Source organism: Nymphaea colorata, chromosome 2 (genome assembly GCF_008831285.2).
Source record: "Nymphaea colorata isolate Beijing-Zhang1983 chromosome 2, ASM883128v2, whole genome shotgun sequence".
Lineage (NCBI taxonomy): Eukaryota > Viridiplantae > Streptophyta > Magnoliopsida > Nymphaeales > Nymphaeaceae > Nymphaea > Nymphaea colorata.
This window is the reverse complement of record NC_045139.1, coordinates 5,653,823-5,671,323: the sequence shown is the minus strand read 5'-3', so window position 1 is coordinate 5,671,323 and position 17,501 is coordinate 5,653,823. Positions and strand designations below refer to the sequence as shown.

The 17,501-nt window shown below is 38.4% G+C and overlaps 2 protein-coding genes across 4 annotated transcripts; both read left to right on the top strand.

The window, feature by feature from the left end:
- The first annotated feature begins 403 nt into the window (after positions 1-403).
- Positions 404-6,212, top strand: LOC116248647 (uncharacterized). Its single transcript, XM_031621555.2, has 10 exons — positions 404-914; positions 1,065-1,202; positions 2,658-2,846; positions 3,872-4,009; positions 4,095-4,213; positions 4,285-4,417; positions 4,509-4,638; positions 5,132-5,211; positions 5,311-5,445; positions 5,533-6,212. The coding sequence occupies exons 1-10, from the start codon at positions 471-473 to the stop codon at positions 5,770-5,772; spliced, it is 1,746 nt and encodes a 581-aa protein (XP_031477415.1). The 5' UTR covers positions 404-470; the 3' UTR covers positions 5,773-6,212.
- Positions 6,213-8,429: 2,217 nt separating this feature from the next.
- LOC116247804 (uncharacterized) lies at positions 8,430-16,820 on the top strand. Of its 3 annotated transcripts, none has more exons than XM_031620128.2 (9): positions 8,430-9,066; positions 10,098-10,448; positions 10,589-10,807; positions 11,434-12,080; positions 12,309-12,405; positions 12,498-12,551; positions 12,701-12,822; positions 13,376-13,566; positions 16,079-16,820. In XM_031620128.2, exons 1-9 carry the CDS (start codon positions 8,794-8,796, stop codon positions 16,693-16,695), a joined length of 2,571 nt encoding a protein of 856 aa, XP_031475988.1. In that variant the 5' UTR covers positions 8,430-8,793; the 3' UTR covers positions 16,696-16,820. The 3 variants fall into 3 exon arrangements, with proteins under 3 accessions (XP_031475988.1, XP_031475989.1, XP_031475991.1); XM_031620129.2 differs by having other exon boundaries at positions 8,431-9,066; positions 10,592-10,807; XM_031620131.2 differs by lacking the exon at positions 8,430-9,066 and adding an exon at positions 9,123-9,612.
- The last annotated feature ends 681 nt before the right edge of the window (positions 16,821-17,501 follow it).

Below are 17,501 nucleotides of genomic sequence, written 5' to 3'. Positions count from 1 at the left end.
AATCCATTTAGATGTCATTTCTTAAATTAAAGTCCAATTTGATTTTGTTTATAAAATGTATTCGATTTAATTTTTTTAATTTTCTTTAGAACAGTTCAATCGAATATCGTCAATAGGGTCGTCAACATTAGTGAGGAAAGGGGATGCATTTTTATTCACTAAAATAATCGAAATAATAAAATTTGAAATTTTTTACCTATTTAAAAGACAAGTATCCCATCTTCCAGAGCCACATGTACAATTTTTTTTTTGTTAAAATCAATTATAATAAAATAATGATATTTAAAGGAATTCATGGTAAGATAGAGATAATAAAAATACTCTGTAGGTATATAATAAATGACGAGGCTATTTTGGTAAGCGAAGCGCAAATGTAGCGATATAAAAGCTCGTGCGTTTCTCCGTTTTTCTCTTCTGCGTCTTCTTCTTTCTTTTTTCTTCCTCTTCTTTCTGTGGTTTCAACTTTCAAGATGGAGGAAAGCTCTGCGAATTATGTGGAAGCTGTCGAGAATTCCCAGAGCAATCACGGATGGCAGAAGGTCGTCTACCACAAGCGCCAGCGGAAGTCGAAGCCCGAGAATTCCACCTCCGGAGACACGATCCGTGCTAACGGCGATAAGGCCGGAAACGTCTTCCGATCCGTGGAGCAGCACGCTGAGGAGCGCCGGAAACGCGTAGTAGAGGCCCAGAAGGCTTCCCTTCAGGCCGAGTTTCTCGCGAAGCCAGCCGCGGCCGCCGCTGCTGGGACCTCCGATGAGGACAGCGACGCCGAGAATTCGCACCCGAACGGGGCCACCGCCGCGGAGGAGAAAAAGATGAAGCAGAAGAAGGCTAAGAAACCGAAGGTCACCGTTGCAGAGGCTGCCTCCAAGATTGACCCTTCAAATCTCTCGGCTTTCCTCGTGGATATCTCCGTGTGTCTCGATCTATGGTTCTTTCTTGTCGTTTCCAGCGGTTTATCGTGATCCATGCGTTTTCTGGTCTTGGATTTGTGGAACTTTGATTCCTGGAGGAGTAGACTTTGAAAAAGTCTTGATTTTTGTGTTTTTGGGTTTATGAATTAGGGTTCATATCAAAATGCGCCGGATATTCAGCTGATGAGATTTGCAGATTACTATGCGAGGGCGTTCTCCGCGGTCAGCTCGTCTCAGTTCCCATGGACCAAGATGTTCAAAGAATCTCCCGTTTCGAAGATCGTGGATGTGAGTCGATTGCTGCTGAGAATTTGGGAACTGCTGTTGTTGGTGAATAGAACATGTGCATGCATAGGTTTCGATTTCTTGAAGTTACTTCTGATGCAAATTCCGAATTTAGTTGTAGTTCTTGCAGGGTGATGGTTGTTTGGAACGTGATCGTGATATCTTCTGGTACAGTTTTTTTGTGCCAGTTAAGCATTACAGAGAAGCTTCGATCTTTTTATTTCCCATGGTGGGCTTTGATGAACCCGCTTATCTATGAAATTGGATTGATCGAGCTCCGTAATGATGCGTGCTCACTTGTCCCTGTTGTACGGATAAATGGAGTGCAACATGCCTGTAGGAACTAACATCGACTGAAAGATGCCGATGATAACTTGCGTAGTTACAGATTGATATCTGTTCCACAAAATCTTGATTATTGAGTTCCTAAATTTCTTTCGCATGCATTTCCATTTATCCATTTCTTGGAGTCAGTTTTCCCAAGAAAATTTTCAAGTCGGCCTGAAATAGAATGTTTAATGGGTAATCATGGTTTCATTGTTTCGGGCATAAGTTACTCTAGTATAAAAATGTGGACGTTGTGGAGCTTTTTTCTAGCAAAGGTTACGTTGGTTTTAGATAACCTGCTTCTACATTATAGAATACATTTGTTAGTTGTTACGGGTGTAAATATAGTAGTTGATCAGATTCTTCCTACTTTTCTCCTATAGTCAGTTGTTGTCTTTGTTACATTGATGAATGTGCTTGTGTCCAACAACAAATACTTTCATTATGAGGTTTTGCTGCAAGTTTTGATTACTTTACTCATGAAGTAAACTAAAGAACGGTCATTATCTGTTTGTTCTTGGTCCTCCTACTTATTATGATGGGCTATCTTGAAGCTTTATGTTTAGCAAATTCGACCATTACTTTCTGATTTATCTTAGTCGGTGTATTCCTTGCTTTTTATTTGAATGGTGCAAAGGAGCTTCTGCAGCATCATTCATGTTTGTCGTTCATGAACTGAACCTTAGCATACTTGAAGCTGCTTTCATGTTGACCTGTCTGTATTGTTTGTGAGCTGATTGGATTGTGAATGCTTAAATTCTCATTGATTTTCTATTGACTGGTGATTCAGCACCATTGTTCAGCCATTAGGTTTTTTTCACCAATGTCTTATGAGATAACATATTGGTGGATTGTCTAAATACTTTTGATTGTGTAGAATGAGAAAATAAAACGAGTTAATATTATTTTTTTGAAAGATGTCTAGTTTATGTTCAGAATAATCTTATTTTCTTTGTGAATAACTTCCTGAAATCATTAGAAATTCATCCCAACGAAACAGTTTTTCTGATGTCTTGCTCATATGAACATTCAGCACATTCTCTTTTTCTCTGGTAGAACATTCACTATGCGTTAGAGATTTTTTGTCCACATGTTATAATTATTTCATTTTCATTTTTTCTTAAATTTCAGGTCCCATTGAATTCCATTGCCGAAGATGTATACAAAACATCTGTTGACTGGATTGGCCACATACCTATAGATGCCCTTAGTGACTTTGTTTTGTGGGGATTGGATAGTATAATCGCTGACCTTGTAGCCCATCAGGGAACTGCTAAAGGCTCAAAGAAATCCACTCAGCAGCCATCTTCCAAGGCACAGGTCATATTCTTTTCCCTGAGACATCTTCCATGTAACGTTTCCATGTGATTTCTTCAAATATTTTTTGTTTAAATAATTAATGACAGTTTTGTTATATTTCATCTTGAAATTTTGCTGACCTTGTTTGGGAAGGTCAATTTTGTTATACCTCATCTTTAAATTTTGCCTACTCAGTTTGTTGGAGGCTGGTATAGGAATAGTTGTTTCTTGTGAAATAATAGACCATGTCAATTTACATCAGCATTCTAGAGTAAATTGCAATAGAAAAACAAAGCACTGCCACACTGCACTTTTCTAGAAATACTTTCTGCCTTTCTGGAGTCTAGACTGTACGATGCAGACTTCCTTGAGACCTATGGGTAGCCATGCATCCACTAGTCGTAAAAGAAAGCGCGACAGAATGGAGTGATCCTATAAATGAGGTTCCCAGTTCCCACAATATGCCACTAAAATGAGTGCCAGTTATTCATACCTGATCAAATTCTTGCAATTTAAGTAGGCAAGTAGACTAGCACTTCCATAGATCACAAAACGGAGTGACTAGACCTCACTGCCAGGCTATATGCATTGGCTGAAGTCCCTTCTAGTTCTAACTACCCTTGTGTCATTCCCAAGCCTATCTTCAACCTTTGGCTCCTCCTTTACCCTCATATTTCTTCAGTTGACAAAGAGATATTGCTGGTTCTGCTTCAACAGATTTGTATGATACAGTTGCTTGACAAAGAGATACCATCTCTTTTCTAGTCTTCTCTAGATTTCCTAAATCATGCATGGAGTCTTTTTCTTTTGTTGTGTTGCAGACAATATGTAGATTTTTCTGATAAAATTTCAGGGGTGGGGCCAGTTATTTTAATTGAGGAATTGGGAAGGTTGTTGTTGTTGTTTTTTCTTTTTGTGTGTTGGTGGGGGGGGGGGGGTGGGTTGGTTCGGTTATGATATTTACAAAGGTCACATCCAAATATATGAATTTTCCATTCTAGCAGTTGCTTTTGTGGCATTGTTGAATATTCATATTATAACTGCAGGTAGCCATTTTTCTTGTTTTGGCTATGGTGCTAAGGCGGAAACCTGATGCATTATTCAACCTGTTGCAAACACTCAAAACCAGTTCAAAGTATCAAGGGCAAGATAAACTTCCTGTCTTAGTATGGGTTATTGCCCAGGTAAACCTTATTTCTTAACTGTTACTTTCATATCTTTATGAGTGCAATGAACTTACTATTGATTATTTGCCTTTGTTGTTCTTAGGCATGTCAGGGTGATATTGCTGTAGGGATGGCTTTGTGGGTCCAAATCCTGCTGCCTTTGGCTGTAGGGAAATCAAGCAATCCCCATTCAAGGGACCTGGCTCTGCAATTATTGGAAAGGTTCGTGCTGTTCAGTTTCCAGTCCAAGTGCCTTAAGGTTTACATTGTTTCTGAAACACGTTCCTATATAGAATCTTGTCAAGCCCTAAAGCAAAGCCTGTTCTATTGAATGGTGCTGTGAGAAAGGGAGAGCGCCTGGTACCACCAGCTGCACTGGATTTGTTGATGCAAGCTACCTTCCCTAGTTCTTCAGCTCGGATCAAGGTAAACTTCTCTTGCATATCCATCAATTTATTTACTGATCAGGCAGACTGGGCTTACTTTTCAATCAATTACTAATGGTTTGGTTTTACAGGCAACTGAAAGGTTTGAAAGTGTCTATCCGTTCCTGAAGGAACTAGCTCTTGCAGGTTCCCCTGGAAGTAAAGCCATGAAGCAAGTTGCAATGCAAATTTTCCCTATGTCATTCTCAGCAATTAGCAAAAGTGAGTTGGGAGTCTGAAATATTTAGCCTTTCTGTGGTAATCAGGATTTTTTTTCCCCCAAGTAAATATGTTTACCAAGTCTCTCTCTCTCTCTCTCTCACACACACACACACACACGTGCTCACGTGCATGGATAAAAAGACAAGGGGTATGACTGAGAAGGGGAACGGAGTGGGCAGGTAATTATAATTCCAAGAACATATTTGAGTATTATTTAGTGAAGAATTTCTATGTATATTAATAAAGAGAAAGTTTACTATTTTGAATGGCTTTTTGGGATCTAAGTTATCTTAATATTCTATTGTCAACTCTCTCATGCAGAGAGATTGAACACAATTATGTTATTTTTTGTTGAGGAAATCCACATTCAAATTGCACTCACCAGCAATGTCATGGCTGGTTCAAGGCTTGTAATTTTAAACATACAGTTTAAAAGCAAATTCATTTCCCTGTACCATCTGCATGAAACTTACCTAGGAACCTTATTTTACAGACAATCCAGAACTATCAGGGGAAGCTGCTGGAATATTCATATGGTGCTTATCTCAGAATTCTGAATGTTACAAGCATTGGGTTTGTTTTCTGACATTTGTTCTCTCTAATCTTTCACATTTTCTGAGTCATACGGTCATGAAACATTGATATTACTTCAAAATTTCAAATTGCCAACAGGAAAAGGTATACCTTGAACAAATTGATCGGAGCGTGGTTGTTCTTACGAAACTCTCTGAAGAATGGAAGCAACACTCTACCAGACTCGCCCCATTAGAAAACATGAGACTGACACTTAAGAATCTGAGGCTGAAGGTAACTTGATAATGCATCCCTCCCTTCTTGCAGCTGCCTGATTCCTAGTTTTCTCCCATCATAAAGATGTCTTGTTTTGCTCGGCAGAATGAGCAAGCCTTGAATGATGCGGAATCTGGTGCAGACCGTATAGGTTTGATTAAAGATGCAGATAAGTTGTGCAAAGCTTTACTGGCAAGGCTGACAAGCCGTGGAGGTTGTGTCAAGACAAGCTTACTAATAACCCTTGCAGTTGGAGTTGCTGTTTATGCCGTTGCATCAACAAATCCAGATTCATGGGACTGGGAGAAACTCTCAGTTCTGTTTGGATCCCCTCAATCTATATGAATTTGCTGAAGGAACAGGAAATGACACGTTCGGGAGAGTGGCTGCATGCTATGATGTGTCATGTTAGCGTATACCACCGGTCTTCCTTCTTTGTTCCCTCTGCTGCCTTCTGTAGCAGCAACGAAGAAGATGAAGTCTGACCATCTTTTCTTTGCAGAAACTAGGATTAACTTCATGCAATTTCTAGGTGCCCATAGAGTTTTTCTTTCCTTTTCCGATCTTTTTTTTCCTCGGTTAGCCTTTTCTGGGTATGAAAAATATGGGGATTGGGCAGAGGGTGAGGATTTTTTTGTCCCGGCGACTGAAATTTGTTTTTCTTCTTAGTTTTGTAATTTGTTAAAGAGTAAAAATTCTGGATGCTTGGGGTATCATATTTAATCAGCTAAGAAATAGTTGAAAAACTAAGTGAATCGCAGTCAACAGCTGAGAAATTTTATCTACATTGCTTGCTTATGTATACGAATAGCTGCTGTGGTATGATCTTAACTTCTGAATTGTAACTCACCTACTTGAGATGGATAGGCCTTGTACACATGCGCTCCCAGATGCTCATAATGGGTCCAAGCTGGTCAAGAGTTGAAGGCCAAGACATTGGCACCTTTTGCAGCTTACTGTGCCGCCCAAATGGACCAAGTCTTCTGGCGCTTGGAAGGATTGGTATTGGTCTGAGCTAGATGAGTGCCTGGACAGGACTTGGTCAACTCTTTGGTGTTAGTCCGATCTATTCTGCAGCTCCACCAGATAAATGAATCATATTTGCTGCATTGACTCATTTGTTTGGCTTGTCTCCTCGTTCCATTGAGCCGCAGGAACAAGTTTGTGTTCATTGTGCTTTTTTCTTGTCTACAAAGTTTTAGGTCTGGGATTGCGTCTCACTGTTGCTGTTGATGTACAGATCAGGAGTGAGCACAGTGGTGGCTGCCTTCAAGCTTGGGTTAGTTTCTCTTGGTTTGAATGAAACTACCTGATTATGTTCTCGAGGTACATTAATAAGCTGCACTTTTCAAGCATTTCGTCCAACTTACTTAGGAATTCATAGATAGCAGGGATGAAAAAAAATGTTTTTTTATAACCTAACTAGACCATTACATTGTCTGCTGATATTCGAAAGGTTATTGCAAATCATCTTTCAGTGAGTTCTTTCTAAAACAATTTCATAAAGAGCTACAAGTTGGAAGTTCTTCTTTTAGAATTAAGTACCGAGTGTCCGTTTCGTTCCCAGGTAAAACATTGTTAATAAGAGATTTAGTGTCTGGCGTATCTGTCAGATGTGAGTTTAAAAAATACCAATAGACCTTCTTCCTGCTTAGCTCCTTTACTTCAAAACATTGGCAGCTTGGTCTCAGCTCATGGCTAGCGCCCGACATGAGCTGAGACCAAGCTGCCAATGTTTTGAAGTAAAGGAGCTAAGCAGGAAGAAGGTCTATTGGTATTTTTTAAACTCACATCTGACAGATACGCCAGACACTAAATCTTATTTGCATGATATTTTCAGCTTTTTAATACTTTTTTTACTTAATTTGCTTAATAAATAAGCATATGATACTGAATACAATTTTCTGGCAAAAGGTCATCCGTGTAGAGTCTCACATGAAGCGAATACCGGGTACAGAATCTTTAGGTGGACAGGATCAAGCTAGAAATTGAGCTCCTCAATTCGTTCATTAGTTAGCCTTACGTATTAGAACTAGATCTGCAGATGGATCTGGCATATTGAGACACCCGATTCCAATGTTTGGAACAGATCACTGAAGCACGAGTAAAGATGCCAAGTTAACAGATTAGTTTTATTCTCATTCTAACTGTATTTGGATCAATATTTCCATTGAGTACAGTTTGGAACTTGGCAACATATCATGCAAATGCCAGACAACTCCTGCCCGTCCAAAGATATAATTTAAAACTGCCATTCTTAACATGTATTCCAACCATTTTTACTGGATCCAGAGCTAATCTTTTTTGTGTTTCTGCTGCCATTCAAGCTTACATAGGAGGGTCTCATTCGATTCTATATTCGGACAAAAACTATTAGTATTTCAGGTTCAGATTCAACCGTAATTTCTCCTTTCCGGGATGAACAATTTATATTATGATCCGAGTCTGAGATCCATTAACACATTCACCTAGATGGGTACTTTTAAGTCCCAAAGCTGTTACCTACCCCTTTAGAGGGTGTTTGATTTCTGAAACTTGCATGTTTGCTTAATGCAGTCGATGCAAACACGGGACATGCATAATGCGTGCAATGTTACAGGTCAATACGAATAGAATTAGTAGCTAACCATTTCAATTTGGTAACTGTTTCAATAGTGTCACATGTCATCTTGAATCAATTGAAAAATATTTTGAGTTTATATATTTATTGATTTTTAAAAAAAGATTTTTAATATTTTGCCTATTCCCAATCGACTTAACTGATTTCCTATGCAAGCTTTTGATTCTAAGAATGATTTTTACAGCACCAGACGTGTATTTGTCCATTTCGCTCGACCTTATAAATGTTAAGGAACTCACACTTAGATGGTGTTCCATAAGAAAAACCAGCCTGTTCTTAAACGATATTATTAATTTAAAAGATATGTTGTAACTATAGATGCTGTTTTTATATTATGAATCGACGCTTTTTGGAACAAAAATGTGGTGATTCTGAAACATCTTTTAAAAGGCAGACCCCTATTTTTTCTATCAATCCAACAGAGCCAAAGAAACGATGATCCATGATACATCCGATCCCAACCTTCCATAGTCTCGATTTGTCGAGATCCTTCCAGAAACCAGAAGTCGTGATTTTGGTACATCACAATCTTATTCGTTCAAAGGTGAGGAGAACAATGATAAATCTTATTCGTTCAAAGGTGAGGAGAACAATGATAAATCCCGGAGGTCTGTTTGGGTGCTGATGCAAGAAATCTGATATCGTGTTACTGATTGAAATTTGGAGGCAGAAAGACGCGCCCACTATCATATCGGGAAGCCGTTCTTTCCCACCCAGTTACTCACGAGTGACGAGGGCACTCATCTATGGCTAACTCATCTGCAGCAGCCTATTTCAAGCCTCCCCATCTCTTCGTCCACCAGAAACCCACCTCCCATTTGTCTACTTTGTCTCAATTCACCAGGCAGAGACTCCGTTATCCAAGGCCTCTCACCAACCTCAAAATTTTGGGTCGATCTTCTCTTTGCAGGAGAAAGCATGATTTTGGTGGTGGTAGACGTGTTGGCGTTACTCGCTTCGACGCCTCTGCTGATGATGGTACCACTCTTGAAACAGAGAGCCAAGCGTCACCGTCCTTTGTGAGCTCGATCTAATCCTCTCTTCTTCGTTCCTCGTTCTTGTTTTTATTCCTCAAAGCGCCAAAGCTGCTTAGTGGTTCTTGCCCCCTTCTTTTGTGGTGCCATTTTTTTTATCTTTCCAAGGTCCGAATTGCCTCTTATGTTGTTCAGAAAGTGGAGAAAATAATGCATTTATGATTGGATGATGGAGCACGAATTCGAATGTGCATCATCCTGCTTGTTTTATGGTCGAAAAATCTTTTGTCTGAGCAATGTTTTGTGATTATGGCTCTTCCCTTACTAAAAAAAATTGAATTTCTTCCCGAGACATTCTTTACAGCATGTTAGTCCGACTCTCTTGCGAGCACCACAGTTGAAAACTAATAGTTGTTGTGGGGCGCTTACATGATTTCATATGCGTTTTGAGCACAGAAGGTGATGTGATCTAACACTTGCGATTTCATGGCTTCCATCAGAATATGCCCTCAGATGAATGAAATTGAGATTGAAGCTTATATGTATAAGTAAGAGGGTTGCCGAGCTCAGTTCTCTAGAACCGCAAAACAGGTTGCTGTTTATTCTGTTGGTTTAAATTTTCTTATAGCTTGGAGTCTGTTATCAAGGAAAATACTTAATATCTGGTCCACTTGGTTTGAGCTCCTGAGGACCTCATCTCACCTTAGGGTCTTAATTAAGCACAAGTTCGTAAATAAGACAATTAAAAACAAACGAATCATCGTTTGCGCAACTTGCAGATTGTAAGTTCTTGAAACGAAAGCATCATTGTGTTGGGGCGATGCTAATCTTCTCCATGCAATTTCAATTTTATTGGATGTCTCCAATGAAACAAACAACGGAAATTTTATGAATTTATAACTGTCTCTAGGCCTGTATACTTTTAACCCTTGTTTATCCTGTACAAAATTAACTTCTTGGAATAGGGCCTACTATGATCTTGCGTTAACACATGCCAGCATCTCTTTGCTTTTTGATGTTTATGTATATCCGGGGAAAAGGGTAAGGTTTTGTGCTAACATGACATACCATTTCAGGAGACAGGTTCATCAGAAAACAGAAAAGGCCGTCTTGAAGATGGGTATGTTGGCCTGTTTGTCAGAATGCTTGGGCTAGACAATGATCCTCTTGACCGAGAACAAGCAATAAATGCTCTTTGGAAGTACTCGCTGGGTGGAAAGGAATGCATTGATGAGATCATGAAATTTCCAGGTTGTATCAACCTTGCTGTTAGCCTTCTGAAGTCGGAGTCTAAAACCACAAGTGAAGCAGCTGCAGGCCTCTTGCGTAGCATTTCAGCAGTCAACTTGTACCGAACTTCAGTATCAGCAGGGGGAGCCATTGAAGAAATAACTGGTCTTTTGAGTAGATCTGTTGTATGTGCGGAGGTATATGACGTTTGCTTGCATACTATATGAATATAGAGACACACAGATGGGTACATGTATGCTTCCACAAGAATATGCTCGTCCAGTTGCCTGTTATGAATGCCCCCTCCCGTGGCTAACTTCTCTTAATTTATTTTTAGCAGGTGAAGGAACAAGCTATATGCACTTTGTGGAACTTGTCTGTTGATGAGCATCTTAGAGTGAAGATATCAAATTCTGTTCTTCTGCCTGCTCTTATCAAATGCCTTGATGATGAAGACATCAAGGTAAAGGAAGCATCGGGAGGAGTACTTGCAAACCTGGCCTTGAGTCAGTGTAATCATGGTCTCATGGTTGAAGAAGGAATCATTCTAAAGCTGGTGGGTGAATGAGATTATTTTCTTCTCCTAATTATGATGCAGACGGTAGACCTTGTTTCAGCTGATCTTCATTTGTACCTTTCTAGGTTAAAATTATAATTGGACTCTAGTTGCTAATCCAGTCAGCATACCTTATCCTAAATGGCAATGAATTATATTGGATATGGTCATTCCTATGCTTCCATCTGATCTTTCTATAGCAGTATGCAAGCAGGGCTGGCATATTTTCATATGTTCATCATTCTCTGCTACAGATTCACTTATGTGTGTGTGTGTGTTTGAACTTTGAAGCAAACATTCTTCTTTTGTTATGTGGGTTCCTACACAATCAAATGGTGTTGGTTTGTTCTTCTCAATGGATATTTAGGAGCATAGTGAGCAAATATATTATACCGCTCTTTGGAAATTTGCTTCTTTGATTTAGAAATTTCAATAACCTTTGAGCTGACACACTTGGTAACCTCAGTTTTATGTAATGAATATGGTAATTTTGATTATGATGAATGTAAGATAGTTACGTGCTTAGCATACCTTCTGTTAGTTATTGGCAATCTCCAGTTAATATATTGATCACTGATATGCAAGAATTGTTTACTTTATCTTTCTGACACTTGGACATTGTTCAGGCCGAGATCTTAAAATGTAATGAAGGGTCAAAAGTAGTTAAAAAAGAAGCGAGAAATATCCTCTCGGAGCTAGCGAAAGATGACTACTACAGAATTCTTATTGTTGAGGCTGGTCTTATCTTAGTACCCATAATTGGTGCTGCAGCATATAAATCCCTTACACCTGCTTCCCGTTCATGGCCTTCTTTGCCTGATGGGACTGAATTTGAACGCTATTCATCTGTTCCTTCAAGATTTGGTGCTTCCGAATTGCTTCTTGGTCTGAATGTTCAAGATGAGGATGCTAGACTGGAGGAAGCACAGAAGAATGCAATAGTTGGAAGGACAACACAACAATTTCTGGCTCGACTTGGAGCCATAGACACTGAAGAGGGAAGCATACCTGATTCACAACCTACCATGAAGCAGCAGTCAACATTTTTACCGTGGATTGATGGTGTTGCACGTCTAGTTTTAATACTTGGTCTTGAAGATGTATCAGCTCTTGAGAGAGCCGCACTATCCATTGCTGATGCCTGTATCAATGAGCACATGCGTGTTTTATTCAAGGAGGCTGGTGCACTGAAGAACCTAGTTCGCTTACTAGAATATGATGCTGAAGCTGTAAGACTGGCTGCTGCTCATGCACTGGAGAAGCTATCAATCAGGTATATGTTCTATAGTTTGAAGATTTTACCAGCACCTTATTAATGTCTGGTCAACTTTGTGATTAGTTTATGCTTGCTTTTAGAAAGTTCTTACTATAGGCAGCATTTTAGGGATATCTCTAAGAGGATTTTATAAAATGCATATGATTTTAACTTTTTTGCACTTAGTTGAGTTTTTAAATTTGTTATAGATATTGACATATTGTACTTCTATTGCTCCAATTGCAGCAATGTAGTATGCCAAGCAATTGCATCCTGTGGTGCCATGGACACGCTTGTTGACATTCTAGTGGAAAATGACACATCTGAAGATTTGCTTGAAAAGGTTCTTTTTTTTTCCCTTTCTGCAATTTATTGCAGTCTCTGGACTTCATAGTTGAACTTTATTTCTACTAACAACAAACATTTGAAATGCAGATCTTGGATATTGTTTCTCGGTTTCTTGATCCTGTCAAAGAAATGAAATCAATGGTAAAATTATTAGAAGCTTCAGTTTTGAATTTCAGCCTTCCAGTTTTTAGATGTCAATCCATATCATAAACACTACACTCCAATGAGCTAGGTTTTTGAAGAATCATCATCTCTGTATGTTTTAACACTTGAGTTTGACTATTTTCCAGTTTGATGGTGCGTCTTTTCATGGAGTCAAGAAAGGAATAAATGGTATGAGCAGAAGTTCTGTAGGCACCTCTGACTTGGGAGAGAAGGTGGACAGAACGCCTTTATCAAAGGAAGATTTTAGGTTTGTTAAGTTCCCTGATCTGCAACTGATCTGAATTTCTGTTTCTCTTAGTGTTCTATTTTTTTCTTTTTCTGATACCATAATTAAAAAATTTATATCAAAGGTTTTCCTTTCCTAAGTTAACAGAGGGCATACAGTTTACATGATTTTTTCTGTTTTTCATCTCCACCTGCAACCCCAAGTTGTCTAATAGAGGTTTTTTTTTTCCACATGTAGTTTGTCACTAGTAGTACAAAAGTCTAGGCGGCTATATCATAATCATTAGCAATGTGATGTCATCAGTTGCCATCTTCTTTCGCTGCCTTTACTTATCATTGTTCAAATCAGTAAAATACAATTAGTCTCAGTTGATCCATTAATATGGTCTTGTAGACAAACTGTTAAAAAATGTCTTAAGTGTTCATTTTTTGGGTTATGTATTAAAGGCACTAGGAAAGGTCAGTAACTAAGATGACTTGAAATTAAAAGTGACTTGGACATGAAATTAGAAGTACATAGTGAGACTACTCTCTAGAATCATGCTGATCTTTTGTTGTCTCTTTGTTTTCCCAAGGGAAAAGGTGTTAGAATCCGGTGTTATTCCAAAACTTGTTGCAATTTTAAAGGGAAAAAATCCTAATTTGCAACAAAAGGCGGCCATCATTCTTGAGAACCTGGCTGATGATGAACCATATACCAGTGCAATAGTTGCAGCAGATGTTCAATCAGGACTAAGTGCAATTTTCCTTCAACGAGGAAAAGATGGTACAAGTACATTTGTTTTTAATTCCCATTTGACTGTAAGGATCAAATTTTTATGTTCCCTTTCGAAGTTCGTCCATATTAAAATTTTATTTCCTTTTCTTTCTCGTTCTTCAGGGTGCTGCTACTTTTGAATGGACATTTTTATAATTGACAAACACATTATAGTTTTCACTTCGGTTCTCTTTCCAAGATCATGCATTATTTCCTTTTCTTTCCTGATCTTTGAAATGCTATTACTTTCGGAAGGACATTTTTTATTATTGACAAACTCATTTAGTTTTGACTTATTTTGTTCAAAATTGCTAGTTGATCAAAGTCATTCTCCGAATCTCCACAGGGAAGGTGAACAAAAGTGCACTAGCTTAAAAAGTAATAATGTTTGAAACTTTGAACATATCATAACTTATTGTGTGTTACATCAGAGGTATTGGACTGGATCGTAAGTATCTGACGCTACCTAAGAGCCTTATAAGTGACGTCACTGGTCTAATAACAAGAACAATTGAACAAAAAATGTCACCAGATTGATCCACAGTATCCAGACACACACATAAGAATTTAGTTTTTGCCACCCATCAGCTGGGCTGTGTCTTTCTTTCATGAAACCTTTTGAAAATCTAACTGTACGAATGTGCTAATGTTGAAAAATATAGGAAAAGAATTAATGAAATTTGATGTTAGGGGGCAGATTTCATGAGCTGAGAAAAGTAAAACAGTGAATTGTAAAACCTTTACAAAACCTGATCTAGGCCCTAGATTTATTGATTTTTAATATTATGCATGCAACTATATGATTGTATCTGCAGAAGATGACATAAGAATGGTAGAAAAAGCTAGAGGGATCTTAGATGCCCAGATAAATCGGGCAGCACAGTCTAAGGCATATATATTATGTGTATACAGACTAAGTGAATATGAGGACCATGATGAATTTGAGTATTTGACACATGCATCTTTACACATGTGGACACAAACAATCATAAAAATACATTTAAAACACTGTGTAATCAAGGGTTGAACAAAAAAACATATACCGAGAACAAACAGCCGTGTTGAGGTGACAGCCAGTTTGTAGGAAAAGGACTTGGTAATATATGGAAGATTTTGAGAAATCTCAAGAGACTTATATACCTGCATCTCATGTAACGTCGTGCCCTGATTGATGGCCTTTTCAAGGTGTGGACTGAAGCTGGCTACAGGGCAAGTTGGGATTCAGCAAAGTCGACCCTCGGGTCATTAGGAAAGGTTGTTTTAGGTGGTATTATTGTCAAGTTCAAGACTCAAAATGATACATTAAAAATTCAATGTTGTATACATAATAATCAGATAATCAACAAACCACAGGTATGAATTAGAAGAAGATATATTCTTAATTTCAAAGTGTATACAAATAATAACAGTTACATGATTACTGACAAATATATAATAACTAAGTCTAGTTTGAAATGAAGAGAAAAAAAAAAAAGCACACGAGACACGAAAAAGACGGCTGAAAAGTTAAACCTTACCAAGTCCCAACTAGTTGATGTAGTTGACTGACTAGTCTTTCTACTTTCTAGAGCGACATTGACTGGCAGCCTTTTACTAGTCATTTGACCAACAACTTGTATTACTTGACTAGTCAAACGGCCAGATGCAATTCTGATTGCGTTTTACAATTTTGACTGGCCCCTGCCATGCATATAGTTGTTTACGATATTGTGTTTTATAATTTATGGGGATGCAAGATTTTATTTGTCAAGATGAATAATGTCATAAAAAAGATATGGATTAAGTGAACAAGACATGAAAAGGTGATAAAATCATGACCGCGAGATTGTGTCATGATAAAGAAACAAAAGTCTGTTATTGGATTTCAAACTGAGGAAGTCTTGAGAAGGGGTTATTGATAGAGCAAAATAAAAGTTGGTCAGAAAGACTTCTGTAGGGAGTAACTCCCCTCAAAAAATGGGACGAAACGATCTTGTCTACATTAGTGGGTTACACCTAATCTTGAACTTGTGTTCTAGAAAATGTTCATGCATCGTGTCATCCACATTGGTTGAGAGGAATCTGGTAGGATCATCATTATTTGATATCATACTAAATGAGGAACAGTAAAAAAAATGGATGCCTTTTCTAAAATTAATTTAGTTTTTCTTTTTCTTTCAAATTTTTTAAAAGAAGTTGTAATTGAGAGCCAAACTATCAGAGTTAATGGTTTACGGAGTCTGCTGGAAGCTAAGGCAGCCTGTGGTTCATGAAGATTTTTTTAGTGAATCTGTTTGAAAATTCCTGCTTATGCCTAAACAATTAAAAATATCCAAATTAGAGATTTCTTCCTACTGTAGAATCTGCAGAATGTACGATTACGGTAATTCCTCCTCTCTTGCAATTTTACTTCGACTACTTTACTCTTTGGCCTCAGCTTCTTTATTGCTGCTTTTTTTTTTGGATATTCATAATTATTTCCATCCACTATCTAAGTTGATTTATCTAATATTGCCCATTTTCTCATTGTCTCCTTGATCAGTCAGTGGCTCACCGGAACCAAATCCAGCAGTAGTAGAAGAATCTGGGCGTGCAATCAGTGCTGCCTCTCGATTGTTTGTTAAGCTGCTTTCTCTTCAGCAGTGTCAGAGTGCTATTGACACTGTTAAATTCATACGTCTACTGCATGATATACTTAAATCTGATGTCCCTCTTTATACTAAGGACTGGGTCGCTGCATGCCTCATTAAACTTGAATCACTGGCTGGTCCGAACATGGACCTTAAGAACCCTATCAACAAGGAGGTAATTCTTCATGGTACCATTCCAAGACTGATTGAAGAGATTGAGAGCTCAGAGTCAGGTGGACAAGAGGAAGCTGTTGTGGAACTAAATCATATCATATCAGAAGGGGCGATTGAATATGCTAGAGAAATAGCTGCCAGAGGAGGCATATTCCCTCTAGTCAAGGCGATTGACGAAGGGGGAGAAAGAACCCGAGAAGCCGGATTGGCAATTCTGTATAATCTGAGCATGGATAGTGAGAATCATGCTGCAATAGTTGCTGCCGGTGCAATTCCTGTACTGAGGAGAATAGTTTTCTCAGAAGGTCCACAATGGATGCGGGCGCTTCAGTTGCTTAGGACCTTACCTACATAAGAGCCACTTTATGCCCATGGTTGAGTCTGTAATATAACTCGCAGTACCCAAAAGTTGTAAAAGGGAAATTGTAGAAGAAACAAATTTTGATTTATTTTATAACATCGCCCAAACATGATTTTCTAGGTCCAGTCTACCTAGTTCCTCATTACTGCTACTTATCCGTATATTCTGCAATTAAGACATCTCAAGATACAATGTGCATTTGCAGCTAAAGTTAAAAAGCTCAAATAACCAAAAATCAGAAACATCTAACAGGTAAAGGCTGTTATAAACTAGCTCTCAGATTAACTCATTTCAACTCGGATTAAAAGTCCGCCTAGACTATCGTGTGCTTTGTGCGAGGTTGCTATTTTTTTTCTAAGTTTATTGACGCTACTAGAATCTTACATTCTAAAACCATTCATGGTTTGAAACAAGCATGATAAATTTAGTGTTGAACTCATCTCCTGTCACCCCAAATTTTGTTAAACAAATTTCGAGTTTGAAAAAGGATCATATGAAATAAGAAACAGAAGGAATATATTTTGAGTGTTGTGCAGGTCTCACATCATGGAGTTTGCCAATGTGCTTGAAATGCAGAACGACCTTGATAGAAATGTGTGAATGGGGCGAAATAAGGGTGCTATTGTCCAACCTTGATCAAATATTAAGTGTCTGTCTCTTGAGCCTGAGTTGGTTCTGTAACGTGTGCCTACTCAAGTAATCTCAAAAGGCAAATGAGCAAGAAGCAAATTTGAATATGTGCATGGCATATTAACTGCGGGATCTGTATGGCATGTAAAAGCTTAATAGGCGACGGTGGT

Excerpts from the sequence above, each read along its gene's own strand:
- LOC116248647 (XM_031621555.2), top strand. The coding sequence starts at position 471 with ATGGAGGAAAGCTCTGCGAATTATGTGGAAGCTGTCGAGAATTCCCAG. Across the intron at positions 915-1,064 it reads CTTTCCTCGTGGATATCTCC|GGTTCATATCAAAATGCGCC; the intron begins GTGTGTCTCGAT and ends TTTATGAATTAG. Across the intron at positions 1,203-2,657 it reads CCGTTTCGAAGATCGTGGAT|GTCCCATTGAATTCCATTGC; the intron begins GTGAGTCGATTG and ends CTTAAATTTCAG.
- LOC116247804 (XM_031620128.2), top strand. The coding sequence starts at position 8,794 with ATGGCTAACTCATCTGCAGCAGCCTATTTCAAGCCTCCCCATCTCTTC. Across the intron at positions 12,406-12,497 it reads CTGAAGATTTGCTTGAAAAG|ATCTTGGATATTGTTTCTCG; the intron begins GTTCTTTTTTTT and ends TTTGAAATGCAG. Across the intron at positions 12,552-12,700 it reads TCAAAGAAATGAAATCAATG|TTTGATGGTGCGTCTTTTCA; the intron begins GTAAAATTATTA and ends ACTATTTTCCAG.